Genomic DNA, 20,046 nt, shown 5'->3' on the forward strand with positions numbered 1-20,046 from the left:
AGTGCAGGCGAGATCGCGTGACCTATTGCCGGCATGTGATTGGCTCCGGCCGCACGTAGCTTTGGCTGCGCTCGGACGGAGGCTGAAACGAAGTATAGAAAGCCTTCAACAGAAATAACTCCTTGTCGAGTCAGTTCGCGATCTCGACTCTCCGCGTACCCATCGGCATGCTGATTCGCTGTTTTTTTGTTTGTTTTTTAATCAAATAAATTAGTTTCTCCCCTCCCCCCCCCCCCCCCCCCCCCCCCCAAAAAAAAAAAAAAAAGCTTTCAGGCTATCAGCGCGCTAAATTATCATTGCTTATCCAAATGGTGTAGTCGCACGGCCGAGTTTTGCTCCGAGTAGTCGATTGAACATAATCGAGTTTTGAGGTCACGTCCGCCGTGTCACGATGTTCGCCAGTCCCCCAAGGCCGTGGAGAATCTGCGACCAGCTTCGGAGTATCCATCGTCCCGTCTTAGTGACCGCTCCCTGTACTTTTAGGGAAGGATTATATGCAGAGCTAGCAGCATCGAGCTGTGGGGTGCCTTTCTTAATTCATTTTCTCTTTTTCTGCCCCTTGTTCGATAAGTCCTCGGAGGTTGCAAACACGTTCACGAACAGAAAGACTCCACCGACTCAACTACGTGCGACTCCGTCGTGCGAATGCTCGGTCGGATTTCCGCACCACTCCCTCCTTCTCGCAGATCTACGACGTACTCCTCCGGAGGTAAGGATCTGTCGTACGAATGAACCATAAAACACCCACCTTCATCGGTTAAGAATCTAGCTTTGTTCCATAATTTTTCCAGCCATCAGTGTTGGAAAGCGCCGTCGGTGAAAACTTAGAACAGCCACCGTCATCAGCTGAATAACCTGGCTTTCTTCCAAAGTTTATCCATTGGTGTGCTCTCCTAGCCAACGCTAGGCGGCTCTGACGCTAGGATCCGCAGAGCGCCACCTAGCTGGCGTCAGCATCACCGCCGGCCGCCGCATCTTGGAGCGCCTCGGCGCGACGCTAGAACGCTTAGGCGCCAAGACCACGCCTAGTCTTCAAGGTGATATTGCCGCTTTCATGGCCGAGAGGGAACGCATCTCCGTAGTTCTAGAAGATTAGTGTTTGCTCTTCTTACCCGGGTGTAATAGATAAGGAGCCCAACGCGGTCTTGCCGAGTCACTAGCGAGTTTTAGTAGACCGTGTTTCCCCCTCCGCTAAGCCCCTTCGCTACCCGGAACTCTACAGCCAAGGCCATCGGCGCGCAGGCGCAGTGGCGGTATCTTCGTAGTAGAGGGCTAGCGGAGGGGGGTAACACGGTCTACTAAAACTCCCTACTCTCGCACTCTCACGCTAGCCAGCCGTCGCGCCGATGCCTCGACGCTCAATGCTACTCACTCGAAGCTCGTTCTTTTTGTTGTTTCTCGCACAAGCTGGCCGATTCAACTTTTGTTTTCAGTTTCACAGTTGTCGACCCTTTTCCACCCTCAACAATATTCCCCGAAGGGCCAGTCTAATTGTGCAGTCATTATCCCGCACATTAAAAAGCACACATTCAGTAAACTGTTTATTGCGTCCTCGAAGACAGCTGTAAATCCCTGAGTGCGCGGCGTGCAGCAACAGCCTGCTGCTGACTGTGCTCCCGCTCAGACGACGTCGTTCACGTTGGTGAGGTGGGCGCTGGTGCGGAGTATCCACGGCACGAAGCTGGCCACTCTGGAGTACACCCCCGGGTAGCTGGGAGTGCCGCACTGCACTCCGAAGGACACCACGCCCGCCAGCTCCCAGACGGACTTGCCGTCCCGAGATGCCCGCACGGCCAGCGGACCCCCGGAGTCGTGCTGCGCGTACGAGACAGAGCTTTCAAGTCACACCGCTCATACGTCCCACAAAAGACACGGTATCCTCTGCGGACATGACGACAGATTTATCTGTGAACAAGCCTCACGCATGTTTGCTTCGTACATATATATGCTTTCAAGATGCTTGCAGACGATTTCCGCATGACCAATGGGACTGCCATACAAGGACGAAGCACACATCAGACCATGGATGTGGGAAGCTTCAGGAGGCGACATGAGGGAGGAACAGGCCCTAACTTCAGGAGGAACACGGCCCTACGATGACAGCTCTCGCCTTTTCGTCCAATAGCGTCTCTTGGTTTTGGTCATCGTTGGGGGAGTGTCCCTCCTCACTTCTCGCTTCACCTCTGATGACCTCATGTCGTCTGTTGAAGCTTCTTACCTCCATGCCTCAGACGGTGTCTGCAGACGGCCTTTTTCATGGTGTATCAGCAGTGCGATCCCTGCTTGAAGGTGAGCTATTAGCGACGTGCGCGAACAAAAGCGTCGCTGGAAATGCGTTCCACAGCCCGGCAGACAAAGAAGCCGTACTGGAATAGTCCTATAAGTTGGTTACATTTTTGGTGTAATTTGTACCGCTTAGTTAAATTGCAGGGGTGTGGCGTGTTTTTTTCCGTGGCGCCAATTGGCTCAGGGGGGCCGTAGGTTTCGCCCTTGGCCAAGTTACGATAAGACTGATTTATATAAGCAGTGATTGGTTTTTCAATAAAAGTTTGCTGTGAGTGCGCCATGTGTCGTTTACTTTCTTGGTCTTGTGTATTTTTTTCGGCGCTTCGCTAGGTGATCGCAGCCTTCGCCGTCTGGTTACGACGAGAGCAGTATACCGATAAAGTATTTTGCAGCGAATCTCCCAAACGCCGAGTCCGGGAAAGAAGACACACAATGTGGCGAGTGGCGCGGTGATGAAGCCTACCTGACAGGCATCCACGCCCCCCTGAGTGAGGTTTCCGGCGCACAGGAAGTCCTGGTCCACGCCGCTCCGGAACACGGTCTTGTAGCCGCTCAAGGACCGGTACCTGTCGTCGCATGCCTTGTTGTCCACCAGCGGTACGTCCGCCTCCTGGAGCAGCCTCTGCAGTTTACCACCTGCCCCAACGACCTTTTTTTTAATTTTTTTTTTGTGTGGTGAGTAAAATCAAAGTAAAGTTTGGGAGTTTTACGTTCCGAAAAAACAAAGGGCATCTGGCACGCCGCAGCGGAGGACTCGTGATTACTTTCGATCACCTGGGGGTCTCTTAACGTGCAATCGAAATCTTGGTTACACGGCACCTTCTCCGCTATTAGCCTCCGTCAGATTGCGGGGTCCTCGGCCGGGATTCGAACCCGTCACCCGGGGATCAATAGGCCGAGCTTTGTCTCGGAGCCACCGAGGCGGCAGGTGGGTAGGGGTGGTTCCCGTTTCGACCCATTCCCAATTCAACCTTCCCGTTTGTACCTTCCCGTTTCGACCCGGCTCAAAACGACCTTCTCGTTTCATACTTTCCCATTTCGCCCTATACCGAAACACCTTCCCGCTTCGGCCATCGCTCGATATCAATTGGGTCGGTTCGTTTGTATTGTTCGTTAACAGTTGGTTAGGTTCAAGTGTCCAATGTCTGTTCTCCTTGCTCACCTGACTTCTCCCTCTCCCGAAACAACCTTGGAAACATGGCACCGTCAGATAAAAGCTGTGTCAGGTAGGGCTCACCCGAACATTAACAGCTTCATCGATCTGATCAAACGTGATGAAGCCTTGACAAGACATAATTAAGAACAAAACAACGCAAAGACGAGAACAAAGTAAAAGGTAACTGACAGGATACAGCGCTGTGTCCTGCCGGTTACCTTTTACTTTGTCTATCGTATTTGTGCTGTTTTGTTTTTAATTATGTCTGCATACCAACCAGCCCAAACTTCTACGTTAATCAACCTTGACAAGGATATCTATGCAGCAGCTTGCAAATGGTGGTGCCTTGCGGGCCAGGGGACAGCCGCGAACTATCAAAATTGGAGTGTCGCCTTTCTGATAATGCGATTTTCCTGCTCGACTTCCTCAACAAAGGCTATATATAGCATTTTGTGGTTTATGAATTTTTCCTGTGCTTGAACTCGCAAGAAAATTAAGGCGCAATCATATGCCCGTCAACTTGTCTGATTCCTCACTCTTCAAAATATCCCGTTCACTATAAGGAAGTTTCAAATAACGTACGTAAACGCTTTGGGTAGCCTAAAAATAGCGTCGCAATATAAAACATAAGGCAACGCTAATTTTTGCTTACTCAAAGTGCCTTGCCTATGTTATTCTAAGACTTCATTATTGTACAGAGCGCGACATGTTAGCGCGAACAAGCGATTGTTGGTTTTCGCTGTTTCTCTCAAAGGATCAAAATACTGCCATCAATAATATTAGTGTCTTTGAAAGGGCTCATATGGGCCACTAATATAAGCGGTAAAATTTGGTAGCTTCTAACACCATTTCGAAGCAACATTTAAAAAAGTCGTCAACATCGTGTTCGCGGTAATGTTGTCGCGTAGTGTACATAGTTCGTTTCGTAGTTCCACATTTTGGGTGCCATCTTGAAAGAAACAGTTCAAGAGGTTCAAGTATAAATATATTTCGTTGGAGCTTGTCTGAAAGTGATGTATATTTTAAGAATGCGTTGACAATAAAAACTAGTTCACAACATAACTAAATAGCTTGCCAGTAATGCAATTGCAAATGCATTACTGCACATGCGCATCGCTAGCCTTGTCTGAAGAGTTCCGGATCTTGTAACAAATTGCGGGAAGCGTTGCAGGAAAAAAAAAACTTACAAAAATTTCTAATTTTATTAGGAAACGCGCCCGGATGGTTCGGATACGACCCAATTTACTATGAGCAATATATAAGTTTTTGGTGGCGTGGAAGGCGTGTTGCGCAAGCATTGTGATGTTCATCTAACTAGAATCGCTACGAGTCGAAGGTTAATTGACTGCGCATCGAGGAATCAGTGTGGAGCTCTGTCACAACACACTCACGTAGGGCCGCGAAAACATACGAGTACGAATCATTTCGGAGAGCAGGCTAACTACTTATAAAAATTGAGCCGTGGACGTTGCATTACCTTTTTAGCTGCATCTCAGTGTTCGGATACTTACAACTCGCCTTCATCTGGAGGTAGAGCAGCTACAGGCCTCTGGTTCTCTTAAGTTTTCTCGCATATAAGCTGTCCCTTAGATGCTGTTACATGGTCACTGACATCTATATTGTCACGGATGAAGGCGACAAGACGATGAATAATGAATTGAGCATTAAGGTTTAATCGACGAACTCGTGCCAGGAAAAAAAAAGGGAAAAACACACGCCGAGATAGCAGCAGCGAGCGACGGTGCGTCGGAGTGACATCTGGTTATCGTGAGAGTGAATCAGTGAATGAATCGGCATCACCGCGCTCGGCTCCCCATCTACTACGCTCGTCATCTCGTACATTCAACCTGGAATTTTCATCAGTGAACAAGGGCTAGACTGACTAGGCAAGGTCATCCTGGCCTCCTTTCGCGGTAAGAATAAACACGAAGCTTTTAGATGCACGGAAAAGCGTTCGTTTCGTGCTGGTAATGCACGCGGCACTATGATGCCTCGAACCAATTTTTTATGACTACAGGGACGGTGATAGGAAAGTATTAGCGGATCATAGCTAGCCCTCCTCGTTAGACTCAACGTTCTTTCAAGGGACATATTGCCATCAAAAGCATATTGCTGTTACGTGGTCACTAGACCTATGGTTTCCATAGGATGTCTGCGGGCAATGTTCTGGCTCGGAGGACGATGATAGGGAGTTATCAGCGGCGTCATAGCACTCCGTAAGACTCCATGTTCCTTCAAGGAATGCATTACCAGAGAATGTTCTTATCAATGCTATTACACGGTCACTAGACATAGAGCCTCCATAAAATATGCCTGAGGCCAATTATCTAAATATTATTGGACGATGAAAGGAAGGTATCTACGGTCATATTACTCCTGGCTAAACTATGTTCCTTCTAGGTATGCATTACCATAGCATTTCCTTGTCTATGTTGTGACATAATAATTAGACCCAGGGCGCCTATAGGATGTCTGCGGCGCATTTTCAATGAGTCCTAGGATGATGGTAGGAAGGTACTAGCGGTCAAAGCACTCCGTTAGATTTAATACTCCTTGGGACATATTACCATGAAATGTTCTCAAAGTGTGGATACACTTATTTATTCGTTTATTTATTTTGTGAGGGGGGAATTTCGTATTTTCTCACCAAAGGCGTTATGTCCCCAGCCGAGTATGACTCCGGTGTCGGTGTCTGGCTCAGCGCCTTCCAGAGGCAGACAGGCCGCCGGTCGGAGGGAAGCCTTCAGCTGGGCCTCCGAGTCAAGCACCAGCAGGGCCAGGTCGGCGTTCTGCTGCCGCCCGTTGTAACTCGGGTGCATGAGCACGGTTTCGACCTTACGTTCCATGGGAATCCCAGAAGACGGCTTCCCGCGTCCGGGAGAGATGTCCAAGCTGCCGATTCTGACCAGGAACTGCGTATTCTTCCTACGGGCCAGAAGATAGCCTACAGTGCGACGGGAGCTACGCGCTCGCCGGACCAATCGAACGCCTCCGTTCCATCCCCTGACCCCGCTCCATGCTCGTGTGTATGGGCGATAGCGTGATCGCCTGGCAGAATGCAGACGTACCACTGGTCCAACGGGCGCGTATAGCTTCCTCTGCGCTGTCAGCTTAGGGTGAACGAAGTACGGCTCTACCTGTCTACCGCGGACATCACCTTCAACAAGGCACATAAAACGAACAACAATAATACGAGAAGAGTACGTTAGCTGAAATGGCACTACCATTTTTTTTCTAGGAGGATTATTAGTCCAGGAATTAATTAAATTCTTGAGAAAATCGGGTCACCCAACGGAGGTAACTATTTTGTTGTCTAGATTTAAGCCAAAATATCTTCTGTAAAAATTACCAGCTTCTGCGCTCTGTACCGGAGTATCCTAGTAAATAAAAAAACAAACTTATATGAATATGTTACATAGCAGACAAGTAGAGATAGGACCGTGACTAAACTGATATGTACCGGCCGTTACATACAACTTAGATACTTTTATAAGTTCTGACTCCTACATTCGACGAAGCATATAAGAACATTTTCTGTTTCCCATAAGATAGGCACCATCCCTTTTGCCTTCTGGCCAAAGCACCACGAATAGCTAATAAATGTCGAGAGAATTGTCATCTGGCTCACATCAGAAAGCTGTGTAGGTAACGATAACGCTGCCTGGATAGAAAAAGGCCGCAGTGCTGGATTTTCTATGTCACGTACCGGAGGCCAGTGCGTAGCACAGATTTGACTCGAGTGCAGTCCTCATTGATTGGACACGAGTCGCAGCCGAACGCTGATGCAGCACTCGTGTCCAATCCGTGTCCCGCGCTGGCCTCTTCGATGTGACTTAGCAAACCTAGCACTGCAGCCTTGGTGTCTACAAAGTTCCGTTTTTGGTCACCGTGAGAGCGAGGGTGAGATGTAATTTTTCCTTTTGCAAAGCGAGCGAAGCTTGCATTCAGACGACTCGTCTGCTCACTCGAGTGCAGAACGCGGTTCGTCTGGTACAAAGGGTCAGTGGCAGACGAAATTGAACAAGAAAAGCGCCTAACGTCGTCTGCTGACGTACGGAAAAAAAAAGGTTAATCGCCTGTAAAGGGCCTAGATTGTAGAGAGGGTACATCTCAGACCATAGGGAGCGTTTGCAATTTGATGGCGGAAGCCTCCGGCGGGGAATGGCCGCAAGTGCGCATGCGCTGCGATTTCGCGCGGCAAGGAGGAAAGCAGGTAGAAAGACGCTCGCAGACGACCACCGCTGCCTCGCAGCTCGTATTGCAAAAGCGATATAATAAACCCCGTGACCTCGATCGAGCAGTTGGGCAATCCGCAATACAGGGCCTCTAATCGCATGCTATGAACCGAGGGCCGCGGCGAAGTGAGATCGGACGCGGGCTGAAATGGACCTTTTGGCTAGAGTGCCTTCATACACCGCGCGCTTTTGCCTAATATGTGCTGCCACCTATGGGACGAACCTGAGGCGCACTGGGTTGGAGAGTATTTGTAGAGAAAACAACGTCCACGTTAGGCTTCTTGTGTGCTACCGGTTCGTTTTCTTTGTGCTGCTCTTAGTTTTCTTTCGCTGCTCGCATTTATACATCGGCCAAACTTGCCGATGTATAAATGATAGAGCAAGGGACCACGCAGCCTCGGTGAGAAGCACATCAGCAGGACATCTGTCAGCTCTTTGCCGGACCTGTGGATGCGATGCCGAGCTCACCAGCATAACCGTCCTTCATAGGAACAAGAACTCCTCCGCGCGTGAAGTGCTGGAGGCCTTGGCCATCGAAGAAAAAGGAGAAGATTTCGGTCTGCCACACCCCGTTGAATACTAGACTAAAAGGTTTTTATAAGTGTTTATTTTGCCGTTAGACGAAGAAAAAGAAAGAAAAAAAGGGCCTAGGCCGGGAAGAAGACAAAGTAAAATTCAGTTGATAGTCAGCGTTGTCTTTGTCCAGTTCTTTCCTTCGTGTCCTTGTTTCTTCGTGTTCAGCTGACCTGATTGCCAACAAAAGGTTCTCACCTTGGGTTGATGATCTGGAGGACCAGCGTTGAAACCGACAGTGTAGGAACATATGGTCCGGGTGTGCCTTGTCTAACGCCGGCTGTGATCATCGCCGCACTTCGCAAAGCTCTATCGCTTGCAAATATTACAAGTCAACTTACCTGTAATAAAATATATAGTCTGGACAGCTGACTCGGCTTCCAGTTCTTCGAGGGGTCGGACTTGTCAACTCTCCTGACGGCACGAATCCAGGCTGCCCGCTTAACGGGATGAAGCTTAGCACACGGGAAGCGAAAAAAGCTAGTTCCACAACCCGGGCGATAATAGTTCCGACAGCCGAAGGCTACACAGTTCACCGGCATGATTGCGGTGCACGTCGTAATCTAGAACGAGCGTCGTCAGTTCGATGACTCGTGTTCACCTTGTTCGCAACATCAAAACTTGAGTCTCGATGGTCTCCAAGGCGCGCAAAGGCGAGAAAAGCAAGATGGCGGATTGTTTAGAACTAGATACTCTCGAACCCAGGCGCATCAAATACTCCGCGCATGCGCACCGCGTATTTCTACAAAAGGTCCATTGTGGTCGTCTGCTATTACTCGCTGAAAGTCATCGAGACCCCGCGCTTCTTTTTCAAACTTCAAGTTTTTCTGCTGCCCTACACGAACTGAGAACGACCGGTAGATGAAGGGGCACTAAGGGCAAGCACATCAGAGGCCCGGAGACCTTTCACTCTATTTTTAGAGTTGGTGTGACGTTCTCACCGACTTTTGCCTGATTTTGAACTCGCGGACGGGTCCAAAATCTCTCAACGGTTAATTCTGCTCGCGCTTCATCTCTCCTCTAAGTTCAGCTGGCCCCAGTCCAAGTAATTCTGCTCGAGCTGTGGAGTCACGTTCAATCAGCGGCCGAGAACGCTCTTGTTCTTCACCTTGACCGAAATCGGACCCCAGGGGGCGTTGATAGCACCCACCAAAAATGTTGCATGCAAAGTTTTGGCCACGGCACCGTGATCAACGTACATCTTGTGAAAGCAGTGTGCCGCCGACAGCACAAGGCGCCGGGTGATCAAGGCTCCACCGCACCAGAAGTTCTCCACGCTCACCTCGTCCCGAAAAATGGCCACCTGCGCAGACGCCCTTTGTTGCCGTCGTGCAAACTAAACCGCATGTTCGCTCTTGAATAAAAAAAAAAAGCTTTGACAACGCAACTTTGTTACGCTACGATCGATGCACGCGGTGTAGATGGCAGGAGAGGCATTTTTGCGACCGAGCCAAGATTCTTATGAGATATTATGAAGCTACGCACGTAAAATAGTCAATCGTGCCGCAGTAAGAAGATATTGGGACACGGCGTTTGCTTTGAGTAGGGATATTCTGGCGTGTTCTCGATCAGCGTAAAAAATCTTAAATCCAGTCTTCTTGTGCACAGCCATTTCTGTAATATCCTCATGCGAATGCCTGCCTGTAGGTACGGGGTGACGTCCCCACGTCATTGAGATGGCAGACAGTGTTTTCAACACGTCCACCTCTAAGTTCTAACCCATTTTTTCTTGACTTTAATTTTAGTCCAATCTAGGTCAAGTGTCATCCTGCTTTCGGGGGGAGGGGGTTGTACAGTGGTTGTGCATTTGCGCTGCTCTACGCACCGCAAATGATTAAAGGAGCGGTGCAACGATATTCAATTGGAATGTTTTTCACTTTACATGAGCTTACTGGCACTAGTGGGACTCAAGGATACTCGCACGCAACGCCACTGGCCAAGAAACTCCTTTGTTGTGCTGTAATTTCGAGGACAAAACTGAGTGTTTTCATTCAATCTCTCCTTCGCAGAACTTGATGACGTAGCTGGGCGGTAGCAGTACCGCCCAGTGACGATATTTGAATGCGGATCATATATTGGACCCGAGCATGGCGTGGACACTCGATTTGGGCTCGTGATAATCGATAGCTCGAGAAGCATTCGGGGAGTGTCCTGTGTCCAATCGCTGCAATGACGACAACAGCCGAACCATAACAATGTCTGGAACTCAGCGCGTGTCATGTGCCTTGCCAACCCCAGCGCGTGGCTATGATCAACATTGGCGCCGGAACCGCTTGTTCTGGCTGCGAGTTGAGGGGGTGAACTCTGCTCGTTTTTCTTTATTTTTTTCTGCGACTTTGATTGCGTGTCGTGAAAGACGAACGGGTATTTCACAGGTCATTAACGTCAGGTATCCGTTCTAAGCGGTATTTGCGCAAAATACAAAAATCGTTGCATCGCCCCTTTAAGTTTATAAGTTCTGTTCTTACCGCTTTTGTCCTGATACAAAAGAGGCATTGCACTGAGGCATTAGCGTGATTACTTCCGAGAGTAATGTATGTTGAAGAGTTGTTTCTATACAGCAGAAACACTAGACGCCGTTTTAAGTTTGAATAGCCTCGGTGGCAATCAGTTCGTCGAACGACGTTTCATTGACATATCGTTTTGTTGAAATGCGACGTTTCATCGACAGTTCATCTGATCAAAAGGCTTCCCGCGTTCGTTTCACCTAAACACTTTGCAGCGTTTCGTCGAACAGAACCCTGCTGTTTTCGCTACAAACTCGTCGCGTCTCACCTGGTTTACGGGGAAGGGGGGGGGGGGGGAGAGGTTGGGTAAACACGCCTTGTTGAATCACGCGCTACCTTCAGCAGATTCCAGAAAGCAGTAAAAAATAATAGGTTGTCGACGAAACTTTGCAGGAGAATTTGTTCACGAAACGCAGCGTGGACGAAACGGGTGTCCATGAAGAGTTGTTCACGAAATCTGTTTCTACATAACGTAGAAATATGTCTACAAAACACGTTTCGTGGAAAGTCGCTTCGAGGAAACGATACGGACCCGACTAACCTCCAACAGTCTTACCTTCCATGCTAATTGAATACAACAAATCCGGCGTTGACTTCTCTTGGCCGACAATGGGCGTTTCGTAACAAAAGACACGTTGCTGTTAAACCCTTCAAAAGACAGGTACCCTGATGCCTCATAATATATTGCAGCAGTGTTACTAAGAGGAACCATAAACCGGATGATTGAACCGCATCAGTCGATGTCGTTGACAGTTATTTCTCCGTGAATAGACCCTTTCCGAAAGTCAGTCTACCCACCCTGTGCAGAGCCAAACCCGACACTCTAATGGCGGCACCACACAAGAAAAAGCGAACGTCTTCGAAAGCATAGAGCAGAAAGGGGAAAAGATGTTGGTCCTTTTACGTCACCTTGGATTCACGAAACTGGGGGTGCTTGATTTAGCCGAGCATGATCTTCTATCACCGCCATTAGAACGGCAACATTGGAGCTTTTGGAGCCACACAATGACTCTGACTTTTGAAAATGGTCTATTGTCACAATTCTACGCTGTTCTACGTTAAAGAAACCATGAAACGATTACTTCACTTTGGCTCAGAAGTAACGTTACACATTCATAAAGCATGAACAGCAATACCGCTTCAAATGTGCCTTTTAACAATCCTGAAAACAACTAATATGAGTTCTTTTTTTATATACCTCAAGACAGGGTTGGGCAGTATCGCAATACAAATGTATCGTGATAGTATTTCAGGAATACATTTCGTATCTATTTCTGTATCGCAATACATTTTTTTCGCCAGTATCTGTATTTCTGTATCGAAATACATTTTGAATGTTCCTTTGTATCGCGATACAATCAGGGTGAAATGTATTTCGTTACATTTTTTGAGAAATACTCAACCCCCCCCCCCCCCCTCCCCCCAAAAAAATAAAATAAAAAAACCCGAACGCCTTTTTTCTTATTTTTTGAGGGCACCAGGGCCAAGGAGATGCTGGGGCATTGTTACCATGCTGACCAAGGTTCCTTCCGATTTTCTAAACTATTTTTCTATGCGTCCTCTTCTCTCTTCTGAGAACTGTTGCGCAGTCAGGGACTCGAACTAGGTGGCGTGCCAGGAGTAGAGTCCGAGCATCTTGTGCCACAGGTCCTTAGGTAGGGTTTTTTTTAGTCATTGTTTGCGGGCATTCAAAGCCCGCTGCTTACCGTCTCTTTTGTCTTAACGTACTCAGTACACCCATGCGGCAAAGTTGATTAACAGTTCGTTGCAGCACGAGCCTGGTGGTGGCTGACTTAAAATTGTAGGATATCTCGCGCAGTGAAGTTCAACAGATATTTGAATGCGTCCGCGGCTGCGCCCGTAATATTGCACGGCTCAAGGGTACGTCATCAGCCGACGTTAAAGTGGCCCGCTGCTGTGGTGATCCGAAACCCAGAAAGGAGGTCAGACGTGGCCTCGCTGTGCCGACCCATACTTTGTACACCTGCGACTCGTCTCGAGCACGCTGTTTCTCGGAGAGCTCGCACCTCTGCCGGCAATATCAGGTCGCAATCCACGACGTCTTATTTGGAGTATGCAAGGCAAAACTTGATGACTGCAATCCATGCGTCGGTGGCGCAGGGTCAGCAGGAAGCACCTTCACAACAGGGATGCCACCGTATCGTTTTTTCAACCGTAACAGAAGATAAGACATGTGTTCCAGTATGCTTCAGGTGGTCCACTATTCTCGAAAATCCTGCACAACCTTCAACGAGGTAAACTACAACGAAATTACATATTGTACTTTCATACAGCAGCGCGTTAAATTTCATCTTCAAGACCATACCTACAGATAAAGAATACCAGTTCATTTCACCGTGACGTCATGTGATAAATGTTGACAGGGGCGTCCTTATTTGACAAGGGCGTGGTGGCGTTTTGATGGGATTTAGGATGAAAGAGAATTTATTTAGAGGTCGAAGTCTTTTCGCATCCCTCGTCAGACAGACAGGATGTCAGGGAAGGGACCACGGTCAGTCCTATAATGGAACGTTTTTCTGAGCCCATTGAAGACTCCTCGCCGTCCGAAATCACTACCTTCAAGGCAAAGTGCCAAGCCTACGGGAAAGTAATTTCAAGATCAAAAATTTCCACTTCCAACTCCAAGCTTCATTTAATTTCGTCTCAAATAAATTGGAAAAATGTATTGCAGTATCAGTATTTCTGTATTTGTATTTCTGCCTTCCCTAAAATGTATTCCTGTATTTGTATTTCCAAATACTTTTTGCCTATATTTCAAATGTATTTCCGATACGTATCGCGATACACATTTACAGATATATTTCAGTATCAGTATTTTAGGTACTATTTTAAAGTATCCCAGTATTTGTATTTCCAAATACATTTTCGAGTATTTCTGCCCAACCCTGCCTCAAGAGATGTTCAAGGTATATTAAATCTAAAAAAGAAATCTAATATTCGGCAAGTTTTACTTGCTGGAGTTCGAGTACTAATGGTACGGTGCTTGAAACGCACTTCCGACTGGGGTGTTTAGTGTCTACTTCTGACCTTGCCTTGGAACTGGTCACGAAGCGGCAGTAAATGACGTCACAACATTCAACATGATGGTAAACCTGAGACTTGGGTAGGAAAAGGAAATCGCGAAGGAAGACAAAAAAAGAACAGGCAACGCCTCAACAAAATTTAACAAAACAAAAACCTCTACAAAATTCAAGCTGTCCTGGTGTCGCATGTCGCGATCTTACCGGTTGGACGTAGAAGTTCTGAAAAAAGTAGCACGGGAGAAGGCGACTGTCACTGTCGTCGCGGCGTACCAACTCATGGCTGCCAAAGCTTCCGTGAATCGTCAAGCTGGAGAGAAATCTGCAGCAGAACAGGCGTCTTCTACATCCACCACCGCTGCTCTGACACCACCAGGATCGCTGCCAGCGACATTATGACACTTTGATGACGTCATCAGGTGGAAATAAAGAGACCACTCCTTCGGACGCGCTAACCAGTTGGAGACGCGTTCTAGGCACCTAATGGACTGTAAGCATCGAAAGTAGCAAAGCAGAAAACACTAAACGAAAATGTCGCAGAAACTGGAACCGAGACGCGTCACACGAAGGACATGCGATATGAAGGAAACCGACACTCACCACAAAGGGGTATCTTTTTTGGTCATTCACGCCCTTTCCTCCGAGAACGTACTCCGCCGGGAAGTCCGGCGACCCGGAGTCCCGTTTCGTGGGTGGGCTGCGGCCGCACACTGCACTTCATCAAAAACACAAAGAGAACGCCATGTAACAAGGCGGAAGCATACAGTCTCTCCTTAGCCGCTCATTATGCCGAGCCGTGACAATGCCACCTAGAAGACAACGCCTGCGCATTGCGTCATGGTTAGTGACTCCCCGACCCGCCCCAAGCAGCAAACACTCCGAGGTTCGACGAGGAACCGTCATGGCTCCTCCGAGTGGTAGTGTCGCATGTATTCGTTAGCGTTGGCGTTTTAAAATGGAAAGGGGGGGGGGGGGGGGGGGGGGCAGTAGGTGCCGGGCTTGTCCTCTTTATGGTATTGGCTGAATCAACTATGCTCGTTACGCTAAACCACGGGGTGGTGTGCGTCCGTCCGTCGCGTGATTCGATAACTTCAATCACCGGCACAACTTCAATTTGTGTATAAATGTAAAGTACACCAATTCAAGGTTACTCGCTAAATAACTCAGTCTTTCCTTTAAATTTAGAAAGAAACCCGAGTGTTGTGAATAACTATGCACCAGCAGTTCAGTTTCGGAAGAACCATCGAGCTCGACCACCACCGCGAACATTCCGCTCTTGCTCCATGAAACATCATGACAGTCGCACGGCGCCAACTCAGCAATTGGACCCAAGCCCGATACCGAGTGTTCCCCGACGCTTTTATACACGAAACCCCAGCCGAAAGCTGACGTCCGATCTGCGTCTTCGCTTGATCCAGTGTTGCAGGCGTTACCGAAAAAAGGGGAACGATGTACGTTACTCGTTACTTGTAAATAAAAGGAAGGCGTTACTGACCTATGTTACTTCAAAACAAAAGGAACGCGTTACCTTTACCGTTACCGTAAAAAGTGACGCACGTTAACTTTGCGTTAATTTTTTAATTGTGAATTAAACCGTTTTACGGTATTTACGGTACAAGTACGCATAAGCGTCATGTTTAAAGAAACATTATGTTCATGCAGAAACTAAACAAAACTGCTTTATTTTTTTTAGGGTTTCACCTACATACTCACTGGAAAAAACGCACATAAAAACGAAAAAAAGAAATAAATCACATAGCTTGACGCTTAAAAGGACGAAAAAAAAATGGAAGTGTGATTTTCTTAAGTCTTGGGAAGAAGTGACAAGTAACGTAACTACGTTACCCGTTACATGAAATAAGTGACGTTAGTACTTTACCTGTCACTGTTTTGAAAAAGTAACGAATACGTTAAAACGTTACCGAAAAAAGTAACGCGTTACCAGTAACGCCGTTACTTGTAACGCGTTACCGCCAACACTAGCTCGATCCCACTGTGTTGACGTAAACATTTTGGGTCACTGGCTTTGGTTATATTGGGTGGTGTTGGCTCCGCGGAGGTCGGCAGAGGTGCAAACGATTCCCGATGTTAGATCTCCTTTGGCAGCAGCTAGAGAGAAGGCGTAGCTGTTCTTTTGAAGTTCACATGCCCTTGTATGCTCGAGCTCGCACTTAGGCCTCTCACGCCGTTGGATCGCTTCAGATACACCACCTGGATTCGCTATTTAGCCAGGCACTGAGGCTACTCGACGTGAAGAGACCTCTTACGCTGCCTGTTCTCGCGAAGAACGGCCAGCACTGGGTCGTGCGGGAAATCCGAAGCCGCTCGCTTGTGCCTCGATTCCGAGGGGCAACAGACCGAGTCACCCACGAAGCCCTGTGTCCGGCAGGGAGTGTGAGGACCTCGGGGACAGTCACTCGAAGACACGCAGCGGCCGGGCTTGCCCGACGCAGTCTGGCACGCTGGAACAAAATCCGCATCCCGATTTTACGCCTGTATCATTAACACCTCCGAGATAAGAAAGCCGCCCTGTTGAATTCTCTACGCCACCAGCCGGAGGCCATCGCGGAGCACGTGTGGAATCCTTTTGGTGGGTGTGGAGCGATCCAAATGCGCCCTACGCTCATGCTCGCACTTTTAGTACGGTAGATGCCTCTTGCACGCTCAAGAAGATACAACAACAACAAAGAAGCGACCCTAAACCGTTCCAAACTCACCAAAGGAATTCCCCATAAGCACAACACTTCCTATACGTAGGAGCTAAGCCGCGGTGCCGAATTTTCTAAGTCACCTAAAGAAGGCCAACAGAAGGCAAACGTTGGGCACGGGTGCTGCTTTAGCGTTCGGCTGACACTCATGCTCAATTAGAAAAGACACGAGCCCAGGCCGAACACTGACGCAGCACTCGTGTCCGGTCCTGGACTGAGCTTGTTTAGGTGACGTCGAATGTTGAGCAACACGGCTTCGTAATCAGGGAGGCGCTGGTACAGACCGAGTGCGAGTGCTGCGTCGGCATTCGGGAAGGGCTCGTGTTAGATAACTGAGGTCTCGAGTCCTAGCCGGGGCCTCCAGGACGTGACGTATAAAATCCAGCACGACGGCCTTGCTAGGGTGTTGCCCGTACACACCGACACATTATTTACCAGCAAACCCGCGTTTGTCCACACCTCGTCTGGGCACTAGGCGTGCGCAGAAACCAGGTTCGCGCCATCTTAAGTATATGCGCATGCGCAGACACAAGTGAAGAGGCATGCGAATGCCGCGGCAGTTAGCCTATAACTTTTTTTTTTTTTATAAAGTAAGTTTATCTGTTGATATTTTCACTCCATGCTGCCACCTCCTAGCCGCACCTCTGTAGTAAATTGCAGCACAGTACGTAGAGAAACCGATTTTCGCGGGTCGTCGAAGATGAGTTCGAAGCGTTAATGTTAGGTACATGCTGTAGTATTGCTCTAAATTCCTTTTATATTTTGGCAGGCGTCTGTGGCATCACAAAACGCTTCTTTTTAAGAGACCCCGTCGGAGGAGAGATTTGAGCCTGTGAGCGTATGCATAATCGAACCATTTATGGAAGGTCACCGGGGTTAAGGGAAACATCAGTGCCAGCATCAACTACAAGTACCGGTAAGCAGAGCTCCCGTTGTTCATTACGCGAACGACTCACTTTTTTGGGGTGTAGCTGCATCCAAACCTTAATTATAGTTACAGGAATTCACGCAGTTAATAGATGGACGATGTCGATAATAAGTTAATTGGTATTGTCGTTTCTCTTAGATTCTCCATCTTAAATTATCTAAGCCATGCCGCATATCGAACGCTTAGGAGGCAATGATATCTAACGATGTATGAAGACTCCATCTCGGGAACACGCTGGACACCAGACTTTGCAGCTGAGACAAAAGCGGTCTTTAAGAACGCCCAAAACACGTCTCTGCAAACTTCGAGGTTACCAACATTCCTGTAACCTGCTCCAGTAGTATCCAAAATTGAAGTAGGGTGCACGAGGAGGAAGGAGATTATCAAAGCTGTAGTTATGGGACATCTTTTATCTTGGCAATCATTTCTGGAATTATTTCAAAATAAACGAAAACATGCTCTCATTCTAGTGCATGTCTTCTGTTTGTAGCCCCTTAAAAATCTGTCATCCCCCAACGGCTAAAAGAAAGTTTTAGGATATATGTAGCGTATTTGCGCACTTCCACGATTTATCACCTTAGTCGATGACAAAGACCATCGATGCTGCAAGTAGTGGTAGAGATGCTTTGGAGGCGAGATTTAACATGAAGCTTGAGGAAACCGAATGGGAAAACTTCGTTGAAGACTATCGTAGTTGTTCACTTCAAGGATATTCCAATGACTGGAGTAATGACAAAACTCATTAGAGCAGCTGAAATGAAGTGCTCGAAGAATTTGAAGGCAGTGCTCAAACTTAAGCTTGTAAAGTGCAAGCTGTTTACTCCACAAGAAATGTACCTGGTGCACTTGATTAGTAAAAAAGGGCTGCCAAAACCCTTGAAAAGGTGACCTCCATCTAAGAAGATAATGGAGAAAAAGAATATAAAGATATTTCCGAGTTCATTCACGTTGCGCATATGATTTTGATGTAGAGCCCATTAATTTCTACAGAAAGCACCTTGGTATTTTCGATTCATAACTTCACCCGTAGCGTAAATGTTTGACCAAAAAAGCAATGCGAACCGGAGGAGAGGACTTGAAAAGGCTTTTCTCAAGATCAGCAGGCTTGTGAGACCTGTATCTTTTCTGGCCCACCGTGATGAGAAAAGAAAACAATCCTCACCTCTGACGCTTGTTCCTACGGCGTGGGCACTATTAAGGCCTGTTTTTCACGCGCTTCACCACCGTCAGCGACATTTTGCCGCGCCTCGCTCTGAGCCGATATCCGGTCCCGACCAGATACTGGAGTCGGGCCTCGAATCCCATTGTTGGGAGTGACCTCGAGTGACGCATGCTGGCGCTTACGCGGGCGAAACGCATGCAAAAACGTGCCATGTAGTTGGGGCACCAAGAAGTCAACGATGATCTTATTGCTTTTTTATCAAAACGTCTACTGTCCGAAGAAAAGAACTACACTCATCATGACGAAGGTCAGGCCTATGTGGTAGTTGGCAAGACGCACTTGAACGTGCAAGGGGTCGATAAAGGTACACCTACAGCTGCACGTTCTCGTAGATGCCTATTGTCGGTGACAGGTTAGGAGTTCATGTGAAGCTCGTTCCACCTCTTTCTACTTTAGAAGATCGGACGCTGGCGAGGAGGTCGCCCCCTTTCCAGCGTTCACTCTGCTGAAGGGGAAAAAGCTATGAAATATTGCCTCGACCTGTTCTAACGATAACCAGCGGACGTCTTCATGCTTGAAGCCTTAATGGCATAAAGACTTCCACGAAAGCGGCTTGAGCGACGAGACTGGCCCTGTACATTGGCGAGTTGGTCGTATAATTCATACTTAATCTCCCCACTCTATAGAGAAAAAAAAAAGAAACAAAAATCCTTTAACTCAGTTTATGCAACGAACACTTGTTGCGGGTATTCATATTGGGGTTCATTAAGTCTCTGAAATTAAAAGAAACACGAAAAAAACCTTCTTCTGCTTACTCAAGCCATCCAGAAACTTATAAAAAAAAGGCCTCTGGCCCCTTGTCATTTCAGAAGTCAGATGTGCCAGGTTCATCGAAGGTCCCAAAATCATGGTGGACAATCGAATACGTCCTGGTCTAGGCCTCATATCGACCTCGGAAACCCATACATAAGGCGTTACCTTTTCTGATTCCGTTAACGGGTTCGACAACTGGATTTCTAAAAGATAGATGCGCAAAAACGTATTCAAAATTATTCTAAAAAGGTAGCAATGATGAACAAAAAATTAATTGAGTACAGAGTATCTGTTCATTAAAGGGGTGTGAGACAATGGGATTTAGGCAAAACACTGGTACCAACTGAAAAAGTATGGCTCAGATGCGAACTTGGTTGGGCTTTTAAAAGATATGCGGACAGCTAGTCGTCTGCTTCTTGCACAGGAGTTGCGGTGACGTCGGAACGACATCGAGCTCTGATAGGATTTGATCGAAAGGATAATAGGTAGACCTCAATGAAAGATGCCTTGAGGTCTACCCGCTATTTTCTTTCAATCAGCCAATAAAAGCTCGGCGTTCTGACACTATCGGAACCCCTGTGCAAGAAGCAGACGAACTTGCGCTCCGTATAGAGCTCAATAAAAAGGAAAATCCATT

The 20,046-nt window shown here is 47.7% G+C and overlaps 1 protein-coding gene across 1 annotated transcript; it reads right to left on the reverse strand.

Moving 5' to 3' along the window:
• Window positions 1-1,535: 1,535 nt before the first annotated feature.
• Window positions 1,536-16,531, reverse strand: LOC121833158 (venom protease-like). The gene is made up of 7 exons (XM_042286267.1): window positions 16,516-16,531; window positions 16,066-16,260; window positions 14,399-14,508; window positions 9,450-9,553; window positions 6,090-6,367; window positions 2,750-2,922; window positions 1,536-1,815 (listed from the first exon to the last, which is right to left on the reverse strand). The coding sequence occupies exons 1-7, from the start codon at window positions 16,529-16,531 to the stop codon at window positions 1,621-1,623; spliced, it is 1,071 nt and encodes a 356-aa protein (XP_042142201.1). The 3' UTR covers window positions 1,536-1,620.
• Window positions 16,532-20,046: the final 3,515 nt, after the last annotated feature.

Source organism: Ixodes scapularis, unplaced genomic scaffold (assembly GCF_016920785.2).
Source record: "Ixodes scapularis isolate PalLabHiFi unplaced genomic scaffold, ASM1692078v2 PGA_scaffold7__128_contigs__length_106722199, whole genome shotgun sequence".
Taxonomy (NCBI): domain Eukaryota; kingdom Metazoa; phylum Arthropoda; class Arachnida; order Ixodida; family Ixodidae; genus Ixodes; species Ixodes scapularis.